This window comes from Ornithodoros turicata, chromosome 5 (genome assembly GCF_037126465.1).
Source record: "Ornithodoros turicata isolate Travis chromosome 5, ASM3712646v1, whole genome shotgun sequence".
Classification (NCBI taxonomy): Eukaryota; Metazoa; Arthropoda; class Arachnida; order Ixodida; family Argasidae; genus Ornithodoros; species Ornithodoros turicata.
In genome coordinates, this window is record NC_088205.1 from 83085216 (window position 1) to 83103338 (window position 18123).

Genomic DNA, 18123 nt, shown 5'->3' on the forward strand with positions numbered 1-18123 from the left:
CGGAATACATCGTCACAGTGTGTTTCGTACTTCCCCTTCACACCAGGGCGGAAATTATTCTCCGACGTCACCATTTCGTGAGGAACGTCGAGACAACATGAGCTTCTACATATGTATAGCATACCACGTAGAACTCGTTGTACGGTACCGGCAGCAATACATACAGCAACTAGTACAATGTACGGTTAGAATTTCTTGCGGCAACTAACAGCGTGTCGATCGTTCCCAATAGCGTCTAATATCAGTTTGAATTGGTAGGCGGACTGCTCAGCAATAACCGAGCAAAGGTTCGGAAGACGAAATATGAGTGACAGTCCTTCCACTGTTTCTCTATGGAGACGTAATTCACTGAGCGAGAGCACGAGAAGTGCGTGCCCTCATCCTGGCTAATGGATCCGAAAGTTTCCCCCTTTTTCTATTCGATTTGTCGACGGACGGACGGACGAACGACGCTGGTAGCAGCACCATTCAAAATTCACTTAGCAGCGATTGCACTTTCCTCCCCTGGCCGTAATCTGTTTAAAAAGCGGAGATGCCATCTTCGGGGTCCGACAAATTCAATTAAGGAGGAAAAACAGAGCTCCCATGCATCTCTCTCACTGTGCACTTGGTCTGCGCGAATAGGACTCTCACTATCTCAGACGCCAATCGGTCTACGCGGGCGCACGGAGGGGGCAGCCGAGGAAACAAAGATGAATCACGTTTTGTCCGTCGCCAAACAAGCTTTTTAATCCGTCATTAGGCACCGGCTTCGTGACGCGGAATTAAAGGGGCGCTTCCACGGATTATCCCGAGGCACCCCCGTCAATCTGTGACGCAAAGATTACGGCGTGTAAGCCGCTTACGTGCCGGTGTCTCACTACATTTTCCACCCGACACAGAGACGCTATGCAAACAACGTGGATTTCTTTTCAGGTTCTTAACGAGGGAGGCCGGTGTCATCGAGAAAAAGGTGTCAAACACGGCTCTCCTTTGAGGCCACAGAACAGGGAACCCACTCGAGTGAAGCACCGCCGCACACACAGAGAGAGAGAGGTCCCCCGGAAAAAAGGTACATTTCACGGTCTGCAGCACACACCCCTGCTGGCCACTCTGCCATGCACGTATATATACAGGGGGAAGAGAGTATGTCAGAGAGCATTACGTCGAGCCCACTGAACACGAATGGGTCGCTTGCATCTGGCCGTCCAAAGCAATGCATAGCCACCTGCGATGTCTGGCCAATTTTTAAAAGACTATATACGACAAACATGGTGGAGTTGTTGTGGCGCCACGCATACCTGCACTGCGTCACCATGGATGTCGTCCCTCCCCCTCTCCAAGCACGTAAGACGACGCCAGCGAGTCGCCCGCGGAGATCGGAAAGCACGATTCGACCCGACAGAGCACTTTTTTCTGGAGGGATCGGTTGGGGAAACTGAGAAGATATTCTGCAGACCTTTTCTTTTTTACTCCTGTAGCGGTGAAATGGGCGAGCTGGTGGTGACGAACCCTGAGAATGAGACGAGTATATTATATCGCGCGCTTTTGAGGAGGAGAGAGAGACAGAGCGGAATTTGGAGCTTTAGGAATGGACTCTGGGTTTGCACGAGATCGTTGGAACGTTGCGTCGTTATCTATAAGGAACTAAGTAACCACGTACACCTAACAAAATTTTCAATAGTATATAGTTGCGGGAGAAAACTATATGCGAGGTATGCCGTTGAAGTTACGGAGGGTGCAAAATTGCGGCACATGCGGGTATATAGTCAACGCGTCAACAACCTAAACAGAACTTGTCGAATCCATACAGAACAGCTTAAAAAGAGAGAAAGGCCAATCTCTATAGAACCCGTTTCTCGTAACAGAACTGACCTCCATAAATTTGTGCTTCTGCCAATGGATACACAAAGAAAGAACTTAAAACAGTTGGGCCAAAATTTAGGAGATCATTGTCTGGCCACGCACGTCCTCAGTGACGCGACGGAAATTTATCGCGATCCACAATCGGGCCATCGCACCGCTGCAGCTGCAACACTTGGGCCGTTGGAAGAGAAGCGAAACGCCTATATAGTTATACCATCACGCGCTTCTTCTATAGCAGTACCAGTAACAGTGTCCTCGCCAAGCAGAGTAATATTCGTACACAATCGTTTCATTCATAACGAGCAATTAGTTTTCGAGAAATTTCGACAGGATGTTGAGAGCATGCAGTGAACACCTAACTAATGAAAAATGATGAGAAACGTCCCATTGACGTTTAACTGAATAGACAAATGGAACGGGTAAACAGCAGGCACGCGCGCCCAAGCAACGGTGTAGAAGCAGCATTGGATGGATTTTAACATGCTGTTGAACTCCGAACATTGCGACCAGCTCGCGTGGCTCAGCGGTAAGCGTGCTTGCTGGCCATGTCACGTCGAGACTGGGAGGTACCCGGGTTCGAATCCCGGTGCCGGCTGTGCTGTCGGGAGTTTTTCCTGGGTTTTCCCTCAGACGCTTTCAGACATATGTCAAAACACAGTTCCCTTAGAAGTCGGCCCAGGACGCACATTCCCCGACGTTGCCCACGTCTGTGAGGCCCACAACGGCGAGCCCTTTGAATAGCAAGTTTTTAGGAAATCGTCCAAGTTTCACGATAACGTTTCCAAAAACATGATATACCAATTGCATGATACCCTTGGAGTGGGTGACAGCGGTAGAGAATCGGAGGGCGCTTACGATGCACTAATGGTATCTTCGACTGGCGGTACCAATGCTCCGAGTTGGAGGGAGAAAGAAGATGGAAAAAAGAAACAACTGCCACGTTTTCACCAGTCGAAGATAGAGCGCGATCGGTGGCTGCCAATCGAAGATGCCATAAAACTCCCCATGCACTCTAAAGCCGCAAACGTATAGGTATACAGTAAGCTTCGTGACCGTCATTTTTCGACTAATTAAAAACCGGGCGAAATATTGGTGTCGATGACATTTGGACCGATTTGTGCCCGAAAAGGAACAGAAAACAGTATGCGGAAGACAACGTTTGTGGCATGACCTTCAAGTTACATTTAGCGTGTTTTTATCGTGCACTCCCATTATCTCGCGTGTGGGTAACGCGCTATATTATTATTAGTCATTATAGGGAGCATGATAACATTTCGCGATGAGGAGTGACTTTCTGTCCGGCACATTCTCATCGCCTATCCATTGTATACATTAAATGTATCGGTAGCGTAATTTCACCGAATTGTATCGGTAACCTTTACGTCTTCATACAGCCCTTTATCGTAGGGTCATGAGGTTACCGTTCCTTTTATTAGAGTACATTATATTTTGAGAGAACATCGGCTATCTGAATGGATTGCGATTTTACAAATATTTTTATACTGTTCGTGTCTACTTTTAGGCCACAATACACGCAAGTTCTTTTAGCATGAGCGTTTCAAGTTTTAACTATAGGTTCAACATATTAGTTTATAGTTTGTCGCAATAGCTCGATCGAGTAGCTTTTGCGCAAATAAAACTGAAATCATCTTCATCAGCAGCATTTCGCGATGACAAACGAAAAACCATTAAATCGTCTCGGATCCCAAAACACACATCTCGGAACCGTCTGGGAACTTGGACATAGAAAAAGAGTTTTTCTTGCTGTTGCCACGACGAAAACTGCATTGCCCAATTGAACGGCATTGCGATTAAACCCGCTCTCATGACGAACCGCAAGCTCCGCCGGAACGTCGTCTTATTGATACCCCGTCATTTTATTTACTCCCGTGAAGTAACAGATCGTTAGGCTCCCGAGCCGTATTTACAATCCTGGAATTTCTGTAGTATATGGATTTTTGTGCGACTGTCCCATCCACGCTATTACGAATACTAGCAATCCAGTCCAGTGGGCGTTTCCTATACCTATTGACGCGTCTCTATTTTTATTCCTTCGTAGTATAGTGTTCTGGCATGGATGAGGGTATAGCAGAGACTACTTTTCTGGAAAGGCTGTCTCCGTTATTCTCTTCATTTTATAACCAACGTACCAATTCATGGTTGTAAGAATACTTGCTTGAAGACCGTTCTCGGCTATGTGGAAGACAAATAATGTCGGTATAGTTCCCTATGAAGTCGGCCCAGGACGCACAACTTCCCACCCATGCGATAGTCTTGCACCAGCATGTTCGTCCATGTGCCGTGGACGATATACAGTTGGTTCCGTTTCGCGGAAATTTTTCCATTTTTTATTTGCAACGCCGAGCATTCGTTGCGAGGAAAGTCAAAATTTATTATCCCGGTATTTGTCCTCGCAAAATCCCGGGATTTCGGGACATAAAAATACCGCCGGGATCCGAAGCTTGTTACTTGGTAGATATTGCTCCTCCTCCTTAGGTCGTGTGCTGAGAATTATGATTTCTTTCTGAATATCCTTTACTCTGATTTTATTGGACGGGACTTGGGTCCTCACTGTGACGCGACTCAATATTCAATTTCACTGCCATTTCAGGGTATCGCCCCCCGACGCCTCACTATAGTCATCATTCAAATAAAGTTGTTGTTTACTCTGATTTTATATTGGTTTGGTCCTTCATCCGAGGTATGAGATTGTAGTGTCCAGTCCACTTCGGGATTAACATGTTTTTCTTTGGCTTTCATCCGAATAATTAGAAATGCTCCGCCACTGGACGGAATACGCGCGTTCAATGATTGTTGGCACACACGATGTGGGTGCAGAGACTCACTGGCGAATTCGGCTGGTCGTTTTCGTGCAGCGCAGAGTACACTCTTAGAAATGAACTTCACCGCATAGCACGCTCCTAGCCAACCATAATCTCGAATGATATCATTATCTGCCCTGATTTGCTGAAAACGGGAGGCGTACGCCTTTTTTGTGACACTTATGCTGTTCATAATTGTCACAAAAAAAGGCGTACGCCTCCCGTTTTCAAGAAATCAGGGCAGATAACGATATCATTCGAGATTATGGTTGGCTAGGAGCTGCTATGTGGTGAAGTTCATTTTTAAGAGTGTAGACAGCCTATGTGGGTTCAGTGTATAGAAACGAACCAAGTGCGAACGGAAGGACCAATTAATGAAAGGTTGCAATGAAGCGACCAACTCAAGCCAGTGGAAGATTTCCCGCACTATACGACGGCCACTGGAATTCACTATCAGGCAATACGCTGTACATAAACATGAGGTACATGCAGCGGGGTACCTGCTCGCTCAATGTATACTGGCGTTGAACGGTACGACATGGCAGTGAGTACACACAGGCACACGGTCAAGTGATAGTCCACAAAAATAATTACGCGTCTAATTGGTCATTTTCGGTATTTCGTTCATCCGGTCAACAAACTTCTCTTTTACTTTCAACTATTCTTATCTTGCGCGCCGTATCTCGGGTGTCTTCGACCACAATATGGTAAATATTCGAGTCCGATAAGAAGGTAAAATGTAGACCCGACGAGAATATTTTTAAAATACCCCCAATGACAAACGGTGGAGATGTTATCGTCCCCCACAGAAAGGTCTCGCGCGTGAGGCGGAGCGGCCGGAGGAGTGTCGCCCGGAGAGGCGGAGCCGCCCATCGACGACGACGGCGGCGGCCACGACGGATCCAGTGCGGCAGGATGCTGGTGCCGGCGGACATGTTGGCAGCGCAGTCCAAGCTGCTCTACCAGCTCAACAAGTTCTACGGCGAACGAGTACAGACGCGAAAGGCGAGCATCGCCAAGACGGTACGCGAAGTTTGCCGAGTAGTGCAGGATGTCCTGAAGGAAGTGGAAGTCCAGGAACCCCGCTTCATCTCGTCCCTGAATGACTGTAACGGGCGCTACGACGGGGTGCAGGTCATCTCCCCAACAGAGTTCGAAGCGGTGCTTTACCTCAATCAGATGGGCGTCTTTAACTTCGTGGACGACGGGACGCTGCCCGGATGCGCGGTGCTCAAGCTGAGTGATGGAAGGAAACGCTCAATGTCCCTCTGGGTGGAGTTTATCACCGCTTCTGGATACCTGTCCGCGAGAAAGATTCGCTCCCGGTTCCAAACCCTGGTGGCTCAAGCGTGCGATAAGTGCAGCTATCGAGACAGCGTCAAAATGGTGGCCGATACGAGCGAAGTGAAGCTGCGCATCCGAGAGAGGTATGTAGTCCAGATCACGCCGGCCTTCAGATGTTCGGGACTCTGGCCACGCTCTGCGGCTCACTGGCCCGTGGCTCATGTGCCCTGGCCAAACCCAAACTTAGTGGCCGAAGTGAAAGGCGAAGGTTTCGATCTCCTCTCCAAGGAATGCGTCTCACTACAAGGAAAGCAGTCGTCGATGGAAGGGGACGCCTGGGTTCTCTGCTTCCTGGACGCCGAGAACCGTCTTCTGGCCGGGGGTTGCAGAAGGCGGTGTTTGAGCGTGCTGAAGACCCTCCGTGACAGACACCTGGACTTGCCTGGGAATCCGGTGTCCGCCTATCATCTCAAAACCTTGCTCTTGTACGAATGCGAGAAACATCCTCGTGAATTAGAGTGGGACGAAGCCTGTCTGGGTGACCGGATCAACGGGATCCTCTTGCAACTCATCTCTTGTCTTCAGTGTCGTCGGTGTCCACACTACTTTCTGCCGCATCTGGATCTTTTCAAAGGGAAGTCAGCGAGTGCGCTAGAAAACGCCGCCAAGCAGGCGTGGAGGCTAACCCGCGAACTGCTCACCAATCCGAGATCGTTAGAAAAACTTTAAGCTCGTATTATGTAACATATATAGGAGGTTTTTGTCCACCAGAAAGGAACTGAGGTGAGAGACTGTCTTTTGATTTCGTTGATTGTGTGTGCCGCGAAGGACAGGCTGTTCCACAACCGAGTCGATGAAGTTATTTCAAAGTTCACTGTGGTCGCGCTGGCGGAAAGAACGGCACCTCCTTTCTAATTTATTGCTAGTCTGTGTTGACGAACTGTGAATAAAAATTGTGTTGTACAAGTTTCTAGGATAGTTGTTTCGAGTACATCGCTCAAGGAAAAATGGTAGTTGAGAAAATGATCGCTGGGACCCCCTTGCAATGCAGTTCAGAAGACATTGAGTATAAAACATGCGGGCCGAGTTGCCCATATATGAGGGTCGTGCCAATGGCCTTTCACCACTTTGTTAAAACGCTATCATATGTACATTCAAAAAGGTATTTATAATCCTACTTATAATGCGCTGCTTTTAGCGCGAGGTATCGACTCATATAAAAACTATACAAAATGAAGCATTACAAGATATATCGTCTTTGAAGATATCACGAGAGAGGCGCAAGAGCTTGCCACTTTCGCGGGCGTTCTGGTGACGTCTGTACCTTTGAATAGACATAACGGTATACCCGCCCAATATGTGAGGCCAAATTGAGGAAACATTTTACATACTATATATACGGCATAAAATCTTGACAGAACTTGCATGAAATGGTGCAAGGAACATGCTAACATTATTGATACAAAAAATGAGCCGTCTTTGGAACTCTGGATATGTATCTTGACGCGTGAAATCGATCAAAAGTCACAAAAACGAAACTAAAGTGATGAGAAAAGACAGAAGGGAATAAAACTGGAGATTTCTTGGAGAAACGTGTCAATTGGTGAAACCAATGTTTGTGAGCTTCCATTCTACACTCTCAGAAAAAAAAGGGGTGGAGCATTTACACACCTTTCAGGAGGTAATAGTTGTCGCATATGTTGTGCCTAAAAGGTTGCAAAGTTGTACCTGCTATATATACGAATGATAGGGTATACCGCTTCTGATTCGGTGAGCGATGGGGGCGTACGTCTTTTTGTATTAATTTGGACATATTATAATTGCTTTTACCACCCTTTTACACCCTTTATCAGACGCTATGTTCACCTACACTCTTAAAAATGAACTTCACCGCATAGCACGCTCCTAGCCAACCATAATAGAGAGTTTTAGCAGACCGTTGATAGCGTGGCTTGCGTCGAACCGTATCAACCGGAACCAATCAGTGGATAAGATTCTGAGTCACGCACCACTGCGATTGGTTCCGATAGGCACGATATCCTTATCAACGGTATACTAAAAGTCGCTAATCTCGAATGATATCGTTATCTGCCCTGATTTGTTGAAAACGGGAGGCGTACGCCTTTTTTGTGACAATTATGAACAGCATAAGCGTCACAAAAAAAGGCGTACGCCTCCCGTTTTCAACAAATCAGGGCAGATAACGATATCATTCGAGATTATGGTTGGCTAGGAGCGTGCTATGCGGTGAAGTTCATTTTTAAGAGTGTAGGTGGTAAATATAGAAGTTACCACCTTTTCACACCCTTTTTGCTTACAGTGTATGAGTCACCAAGTTTTGTTCGAACAAGTTGTCACACCAAGTCTCGAAGGATATTCGCTAAAGATGTTGGAGCCACACTTGAAAACTACCGCTACTTGCACGTGTTCTGCGAAAATGCAGCAACGCGGTTATTGACATTATACCTATAGATCAAAAACAGTACTCAACGTCGAACGTTTTACGTGTCCTATCAAATGACTTTTTCTTTTTTTTTTTTAGTAAGCGAAAAGCGCGAAAAATAGTTGCGCAGCTGTAGTGGCAGTATAATTTGCGAACGGAACCAGCAGCTCACACACCCAAGTCCCAAAGGGCGCTCGAGCAGCACCCGTGTGCGCACCCTGACAGTGGGAGATTGCATCGGATGTTATACACAGACGGGCACGCACACACAGAGGCGGCACGCGACCGGTGGTTTGCATGCCTCGCTCCCATCAGCCCTGATTAAGGTAGCTTCCGATTTGTAAAAGGGGGCGACGCCTCAATAAGTGGCCCTTAATGGCACACGGGAAAGTGGATGATGCGGTGGCTCGCCCCGACGGCAGCTTTACAAATTTGCGATACACTTAGAAGATACCATGTCCCACACGACTCTATCGATATGCAACTGTCTTCAGTCGCATTAAAAGGAGAAAGAAACTGATACTGCCCATGCAGTTTTTATGACATGTACCGAATGTATTGAATGCGTTCATCGCCCAAAACATCCCGTTGGGTCTGTTGGTAGAAGATCATATACTGCGGAAGCGCTAAAAAGACAGACAGACAGACACGCGAACGTCGATACACAAACAGCTCAACTGTGCTGTTTGTACAGTATCAGTATCAGTTTGTACAGTATCATCAGTACGCGTTCATCACCGCTTTTTTCCTCGTCATTTGTACTGTAATTGGCATCCCTGAATTCATGCGTCATGTTACGTGCGATTGTCGGAGAACAATTAATTACGCTACATACTTGTCTCAGTTCATTATTTACTGAATTTCGGTATTTAAATTCTATTAAATGTTCTCGGAAGGTCTTTAGCAACAGCTTATATTTGTTACGTGGTTTTCGCAGCATCCGCTTATGCGTCTTCCAAAGATTCCGTTGTCCTCTTGCTTCATAAAGGAAACGCAGCCTAGAAACTTGGATATCATATAGACTTCTCAGCTCACGGGTTACTTCTCATATATGAGTGAAGCCCCTAAATGAGCTCCCGCCGGAGTTCTGCTCCAAATTTCCCAAGGTTGCGGGTTCGAACCCGGACAAAGCAGCGCCAAAGCAAAGATTGACGCGCGCATCGGTCAGAGGGCCACTGCGTAAAGGCCTTTCTCACGTTATCCCCCTCGGAAAGAAGAAGGACGCTCTTTCGTCACCATCAAGATGGTGGAGGCAGGGCTCGAACCCGCAGCCTTGGGAAATATGGAGCGGAACTCCGGCAGGAGCTTCACTCAGAAGTCACATGATATCCAAGTGTTTAGCGTTACAGCGTGTAGGATGCCCTCAACTGCTTTCGAGTGTTTATATACTAACTCCTGCTCATCTATTCGCAGCAGGACAGAAAACACTAACTCCGTGCTAGCACCGCGGTGCAACTGAACACTTTATGTCACAAAGCGTTGCTGTATGTCTCTCCTTGCTCATCGACGAAGAAAAGTGTTCTTCCTTTCAATATAACTTGGCGTTTTCGGGCACATTTATTGCCTCAACTGTAATTCGCGACCGACAGATTGGAGACACTGTCCGATTTTAAGGTGAGGTGAAGGATATACGATTCCTTGTTGTCTGTACACTCTTAAAAGTCATCTTCACCGCATAGCGCATGTTCCAAGCCAACCATCATTTCGAATGAAATCGTTATCCGCCCTGATTTGTTGAAAACGAGAGGCGTACACCTCTTTTGTGACACTTATGCTGTTCATAATTATTACAAAAAAGGCGTACGCCTCCCGTTTTCAACAAATCAGGGCAGATAACGACATCATTCGAGATGATGGTTGGCTGGGAACGTGCTATGCGTTGATGTTCATTTCTAAGAGTGTAGTGTATGGAGCTCCGAATAAATGTGTGTGAGTATACAGTCCTGAGCACGTTCTTGCGTCTGTTCTGTGGAAATGATCTCTGGCGACGTATATTATGTCGTATTTACGTCGAAGATATAGAACGTCCAACTGCTGAGCGCCATATAGATAGCCTATACACAAACGGACACATTGGCAGCAACTTGAATTCGTGAGTTTTGAGAGAAACACGCTAAAAATATTTCCTCGATGGGGAAAATAGAAGGCAGTATTTTTCACTCTTATCGCATTTTAACAGATAGTGTCAGAAGAAACATAGAACAACAACAACAACAGATCCGATTGTTTCATCTTACGTGGCCATTGATTTTTCGGTGGCGCATCAACATGGATGGCACCCGTTGTGATCGCCATCTTGGATCGTCTTGGGATGCAACGATCGATATAAGCGTAGGCGGGGCCGCCATGTCGGGATCAGGGGCGGATTTATGTCTACGACGCCGCAAATTTTCTCCTATTTGATGTACACTGTTTGCCGTCCACGCAAACCTCTACGGAATGCAAAAGTCGTCAGACCTCGTATTGTTTGCGCAGTTCTATAGGTGGTTTTACTTACGATACAGTGCAGACCTAAACCAAAAGCCCGGCAAACTCTTTCTCATAATGCTCAGAGTCATAGGAGCAAATATTTGCAACAAATTCGCCGCTAATTATTGATAACTGAACGTTATAGTCAGCGCTACCTGCCGCGACGGTGGTGGTGCAGGTGCATCGGTCTTTGTAGTGTGTTGCTACTATATACCATGCCTGTGATTACGTGTCGTTGAAAGTCACGATAAAAACGAAATGAGGAGAAGGTGTTATGCTGGACAAAATTGACCTCCCCTTCCGAGGGAAAGCTGCGCAAAAACATCCACGAAGAGGTATCACCTGTACAGCAATGTCCATGCATCGATGTGCACCCGAAGAAAAAAAAAGGAGTAGAATGGGGAGTAATTGCAGCGTCTGTAGTCCCCTAGATTGCAATTATTCCCCATTTAAGTCCCCTGATCCCTAAATTTACTCCCCAGGACTACAAATAGTCACTTAACTTCGCAAATGATCTCCTGAATGCAACGGTCTATACGTAAATGTGCTCTCTTCGTGAATTTGATAGAATAGACTGAATGGAATAAATATTTGATGGAATAAACTGGATGGAATAAGGCTATTAGATACTTTATCGCGAGACTTTATATCACTCGACATATCACGGTTGACGGTTTAATGCAAGGTATTTTCATTCATGCACATGAATTATGACTTATGAATTATAGGGCTGATAGAACAGAGCTTGAAATGCAGTCCCCACTTTGTGACATTCATTGACTCCCGAAAGGGACTAACTTTTGCGGCAATGCATGTATAGTCCTCAAGAGGACTAAAATTGCTCCTTTGTTCTTAAAGTGTAGAAATTAAAATTTGGTCGCATCAGCCTGCAGGATGACACGAGAGAAGGCACTCCATTGACTGCCACAGGCAGGGCCGGCGGGGGGGGGGGGGCGGCCATGGATGGAGCCCCGGGGCCCGGGCCTCTTCAGGGGCCCGCCCGACTCAAGACCCGATGGTTGCTAGCACCAGGAGGCGTGAGGAGGGAGACCCGGGCAGGGCTCATCCGGAGTCATCCCCGGGGCCGGTAATATCTCTCGCCGGCCCTGGCCACAGGGTCAAAAGTTGAACAACTATAGTGCGCTTAAAAGACTGGTGTGCATGTGACTTTTCATTTCTTGCAGAAAGGTGAACATTAGTAGATGCCCAGTTTACAGCATAATACGTGGCATTTTACACATATGAGCAAGTTGGCCGCCCGCACGGTGCTGGGTTACTAACTCCTCTCCAGAAACAGCAACAAGTGGAATGTTCCAATTTGGACGTGCACCACAAGAATGAGAAGGACTTTCGAAACCGATTCGTGACCCTGCATGACCCTAAAAAAATGAGCAAAACGACATATACCCCCAAGAAGGCTGTAGCAGTCAACCACCAATAAGGCCATGTTCCCTTTGAGAGGATCTTGCTGGTTGAGTGTATAGCCCCCCAACCCCCGTTCCCCACATTCTTCTTTCTCTTCCCTAATATGAAGAAACATTTACGGTGAACTCGATTACGAGGAGCTCATTCGATATATGCACAGGGCTGACAACAACAACAACTTTATTTTCGGCCTTGGAGAGTGGGGAGTTTCATCGCAACAGGCGATACTCTACCCCAGTGCTTGGTGGAATGGGGGGAATAAAATAATGAGCCCCTTTACAATAACGATCGAAGTCCGATGGTGTCCAGAAATGTCAGAAGAGCTTTGAGCGCAGAGCGTTGCTGGGCTGGATTGGGCCAGGGACCAAGCAATTTCGGTAGGGAGAAAGGGCGAGAGTCCAGCTGACGAAGAGACTCGGAGAGTGTGATTCGGGAAGGTTCGTAGTGAGGGCAATGAAGAAGAATGTGCTCCAGATCCTCAAGAGCACCACAGTGGCAACAGGTGGGAGAATCAATTTGTCTCAAGCGGTAACGCCACTGAGCTGTAAAGGCCACATCGAGGCGCATGCGGTGGATTAATGCAGCATCCTGACGAGATGTGTTTCGTGGCATGCGGAAAGCGAGCATGGGATCAACTCTGTTCAACATAGAGGGGGGAAGAATGTCGGTTGTCCGTTGGCGGGAAGCCAGGGGTGTCACTAGACATCGCAGAATTGAACGGCGGTCTCCTCTGAGCAGAACAATACGGGTCCGGTTCCGAGACGAGAGTGCTGCTTCTGCGGCGCTGTCGGCCTGCACAGGGCTGACAATATATACACTATATGGAGCAATTAGAGCGTGATCTACATCTGCATGTGAGGTGGTTTTAGTGTTGGGTTGTAAGAACGCAACATATTCTTCGCGTGCTTTCCTGAACGATATACGCTCCCATTTACCGCACATAACTCGATACACGTAGCTGTGCACATTATTTACGAGCAAGATGGCCGGCTAATTAACTCGTCTATCGCGACGTTTAATATAGTGTCTCCGAATCACATACCTCGAATATGACGACCTTTTAGGTGCAGCACAAATTACTCGCAAACGTAACAATTACATATAATATCGAAACTAATCCTGAACGTAATTAATTACCGCAATTACGTCGCTCGCGTTACTCGTAATTAATTACTTTAAAGGTCAGAACAGAGCTAAGCAATACGAGGCCTCAATAGGACGGGTGTGTCTGCGTGTGTTGATATGCAAGGAGTCAGTTCCAGCGCTCTCGAACAACGCCCTAAAAAATCTGAACAGCGTTAACGGTGTTCAAACTGAACAGTAAACATCCTTTCGTGAGGGTGTCGTAGGGTGTTGATATACACCGATAGGGTGTTGATATACACCGCTGAAACGGAGGTACCCGAAAGGAGGAGTCAGTGCAGCAAATTTCGTATCCGAACGGGTCATGGCCAGGGTTTCTCCACTCGTATTAAAGCTCCGAATGGAAGCAGTTTCAAACTGCCAGTTATCGAACGAGCATAAACTGCCATATGGGACGCATTTTGCTATACAAGGTGTATCGAAAGGATTCAAACAACTACTTTATTTTGTGATTATGATTTGGGATTGCTGGTGGTGATGCGGTGACCCAAGTCCTATAGACGACCTTCCGTTTACAAACATGTGACGTCAGAGAGAAGACTGGTTCGAGGTTATATTTTGCTGTGGTGGGCAAGAAGGTGGGAAAACGCGTTGGCTGATAGGATGATAAAGCTGATAGTGCCCACCAGCATGCTTTGCGTTGCGGCGATACGTAATCAATGAAGTAGGGGGGGGGGGGGGGGGCAGGTCGTCTATACGGTGTCCAAAAAGGTCACAAGTGCGCGGAATGCAGAGCGTTCGTGGGGCTATATTTGGCCACCATGGGCCAAGCAATTTTGACAAAGTGAGGGGGCGAGAGTCCAGCTGATTTAGATTTTAGGATGAGACACTGAAAATGCGGACCTCAAGGATTGGTAGTGCGGGGAAATGGATATGTCTTCCAGATCACCGTGGTGACGGCGCATCTGGGAGAGTCAACGTACTCGTCTCAACTGGAGCTGTAAAAACCACATTGAGTCGCCTCCGTTGAATGAATTGACGATTCAAAATGGAGTATCACCACCATGCAGATGAGGCCCTTTGTGACAAAACAGAACATTCCGTCCTCTCGAATATATTCCCGAATATTAACGTAGTATAAATGCGCATGTAGATGCGGGCCGAATGCAAATGCGGGTCGGTCGCTAAGCGTCGCCTATATTGCACGCGAGCCGGTCATTCTCTCCGCGCCGGCCGTCTTTACGCTCAAAAAAACAAAACTTCACCGCATAGCACGCTATGCTCCAACCATTGCCAAGTGTGATAGGGTTATCGCTTCTGATTGGAATAGAGAGGGGGGCGTACGTCTTTTTGTGGCAATTTTCGTACATTCAAATTGCCACAAAAAGGCGTACGCCCCCTCTGTCTTCGAATCAGAAGCGATAACCCTATCATTCGCGGCAATCAAGCAATCTCAAGGACGGCCGAGTTAACGAAAACTCAGGCCGGGACTGGAACCTCTTATATGACGCGTCGTGATCGGGAACTATTCATAATCATAATTGATGGCGTAACGTTGTCACGACCATGAGCCACGTCACGAGGGTTCACTCGAGGTTAGTGCCCTGTGAGGTTCGAACCCGCAACCTTGGGATCATCTTTATCCGATGCTGCTATGTGCCTGCGTGTGTCCTATATCACTCTAAAAACTGAACTTCACCGCATAGCATGCTGCGCACCAACCATTGCCACGAATGATAAGGTTATCGTTTCTGATTCGAGGAGAGAGGGAGGCGTACGCCTTTTTGTGTCAATTATCGTATATCCAAATTGACACAAAAAGGCGTACGCCTCCCTCTCTCCTCGAATCAGAAGTGATAACGCTATCATTCGTGGCAATAGTTGGCGCACAGCATGCTATGCGGTGAAGTTCAGTTTTTAGAGTATACTCCCTTCATCGTGCGTTAATTAAACTGCATCTTAATGGATTGTATTTAATGCGGTGCTCCGCAGGGTCCAGGACATTTGCTCACCGGACATTTTTTCACCGCCCGAAAGCTGAAGGCGGACAAATGCCCACCAAGTTTTTTACGTGCCTGTGGTTTTCCCAAGTTATGTGTCTTTCTTATAGCTTTGGGGGGGAGGGGGATGACAGATGGGAAACATCAAATTTCTGCGTCATGTTTTCAACCGCGCGCATGACTGAAGCTGTGTATGAATTATTCCTATCAACGCAGCTTTTACGAAAAGCTGTGAGGGTAATATCGAGCTTAGCGATGACTTCACGAAATTTCACTTCATGAAAATTTGTGGCCGCGAAATTAAATAAATATATATTTTTTTTATAGTATGCTTCATCAGTTAGGTATATGGTGAGACGCTGGGAAGGTTATTCGTAGGGTAAGGTGGGACAAGGTGAGACACGGGGCAAGATACGACATTTTTTGCTCGACTCTGGAATGGTGAGCAAATGTCCGGTGAGCAATTGCCCGCGCTCCCCGATGAGGTGTCACCAGTAATGCCTTTCTATAGGCTTCTCAGATGAATAAATGAAATAAACTACCCGTCCCTGTTCCTCCCAAACATTCTCGCAATTCAGAAATTTCTCAGTGATTTCCACGACGATTGCTTTCTTTCTTTTTTTCTTTCCCCTTCTCTGGGTCTCCCATATCTGTTCATACTTTTTTATCCTTTGCAGCTTCTCCCAAACAGCGACCGAGATAACATTCGCGGGAACTTAAATTTTCCTTTGCTTGGGGTCACATCTAGAAAACTTTGCCGGCAGCTATATACGCTCTTGCTCGAGAGACACACTCTTAAAAATGAACTTCACCGCATAGCACGCTCCTAGCCAACCATCGTCTCGAATGATATCGCTATCTGCCCTGATTTGTAGAAAATGGGAGGCGTACGCCATTTTTGTGACGCTTATGCTGTTCATAATTGTCACAGAAAAGGCGTACGCCCCGGTGTTCAACAAATCAGGGCAGATAACGATATCATTCGAGATGATGGTTGGCTAGGAGCGAGCTATGCGGTGAAGTTCATTTTTAAGAGAGCAGTGCACAAAAACGTGAACTTAGCTTAGCTTAGCTTTAGCTTAGAGCGTTAGCTTAACTTAAAAAAAGAAAAAAAAAACACGCTAACTTAGGTAAGAGCGGGAAAAAAGAGTTAAACTGCCTCTTAGATGCGATTATTTTCTAACAAATAAGATTTTACCCCAAGTACACGAACAATGTGGAAGAAAACAATGATGCTCCAAACGAAGCAATACGTGAGAACAATATCGTTACACAGAAAGAAAGAAAAAAAAAAAGTTTATCCACGAAGAAGGGCAATGTTTTCCCCCGATGGACTCATCTCTCTGATGAACTCGCCACGCACCGGTGCACACCTGCGCGCCCACATGGATCGATCCGTTCCCGGATCGATGTGCGTCGTGCAAAGAGAACCGCTCAAATATGCTGATTATCATCGACAGATAAATCTACATATCTCGAAGATCGACCAAGCCCTTCCCAAAGTCAACAAAACTCTATACCCGTGCTGCTGCTGCTGTGAATGAAGGGCGTCAACTAAACGAAATAATATACTGGGAACGAGATGTAATGGTCATATAGATTTTTTCAACCAAAAACTTGGGCCTTTTTATAGCGGCTGAGAATAACACCGAACGGTTAATGTGGGCATTGAAATATGTCGCGGTCGACGAAAAACAATTATTTAGAATGATACGATAATAATCGCGTTACTTTAAACTACACGCTCGCTGACTGCTGAAGTTTGAGGGTTTGAACCGGTATCTTGCGAGGAGTGAGTTTTAGAATAAAGGAGTGAAAACACTATTTACGCGGGCGCACCCCTTATTCTTATCTACGGAGTTAAGCGGAATAATATTTGGACTATCCAATACTCGAGACGGCGATCTTTCTTGGTGTTGTCCGTCTGGAGCCGTCAGAATCCTAACGGAAGGGCTTCAGATAACGACTTATCTAATTAAATACATCTGGTATATAGTTACACAGTATGTCAGAAACTCATTTGTGCTGCTCTTTTGCGCAAAGAAATCTGTATCGCCGTAAAAAGATGCATGCATTGGCACAACAGCATCTTTGAAAGCATAATAGCCTTTACAACTATGTATTACCAAAAATATTTCTGCTATCTCCAGGCTGCTGTGCGTAGGTAGTATATACAGAAGGGCTTTTTTCCCTCCTTCGATTTCAGACAACGGCGGTTCGTCGGCAGGACAACGGCATTCGTTGCTTATCTATAGGAAGGTGTTGCCCGTGCGCGTCCTCAAAGCATCGCTCGACGACCAGTTGGAGTTTAATGCGCGCATCAATGGTACATAGATCGTTAAAATATAGAAACATAACGAGTATTTTAAAAGGCCCGCACCCGTAAGAATGTTGCACGAACACTTGCACGAACGTTGACGTGAACGTTCCTTGCATCCCGCACGAACAGCGTTCAGCTGCCCGAGGTGGACATTAACATTGACCATTTTCATACGTGTATATAACTCAAGAGAATTGGGCTGGTTCTTCTCCCGAAAACAGGAAATTGCGACTCGCCCCAAATGTGTAAATCCATTAACGCGTACGTGCGCAAATGTACAATGTATACCGGTACATTAATGTCTCACTTAACTAACCGCCGAGCAACGTCCCAAGAAAAGCGCTTTCATCGATAAGGAGTCACATTAGATCTCGGTCCCTTGTATACACCGTCGAGAATTCTTTCTTAAAACTGTTCCAACGCGACCAATAT

General features: G+C 46.6%; 2 protein-coding genes across 3 annotated transcripts in view; one reads left to right on the forward strand and one right to left on the reverse strand.

The window, feature by feature from the left end:
* The window catches only part of LOC135395035 (neurobeachin-like), a 67902-nt gene that overhangs the window by 15780 nt on the left and 33999 nt on the right, over window positions 1-18123 (reverse strand). The gene's annotated exons all lie outside the window — the stretch shown is intronic.
* On the forward strand, window positions 5558-6922 carry LOC135396261 (protein mab-21). Its single transcript, XM_064627283.1, has one exon. It carries the CDS (start codon window positions 5583-5585, stop codon window positions 6678-6680), a length of 1098 nt encoding a protein of 365 aa, XP_064483353.1. The 5' UTR covers window positions 5558-5582; the 3' UTR covers window positions 6681-6922.

Bases quoted from the DNA above. Each gene is read 5' to 3' on its own strand.
- LOC135396261 (XM_064627283.1), top strand. From the start codon at position 5,583: ATGCTGGTGCCGGCGGACATGTTGGCAGCGCAGTCCAAGCTGCTCTAC.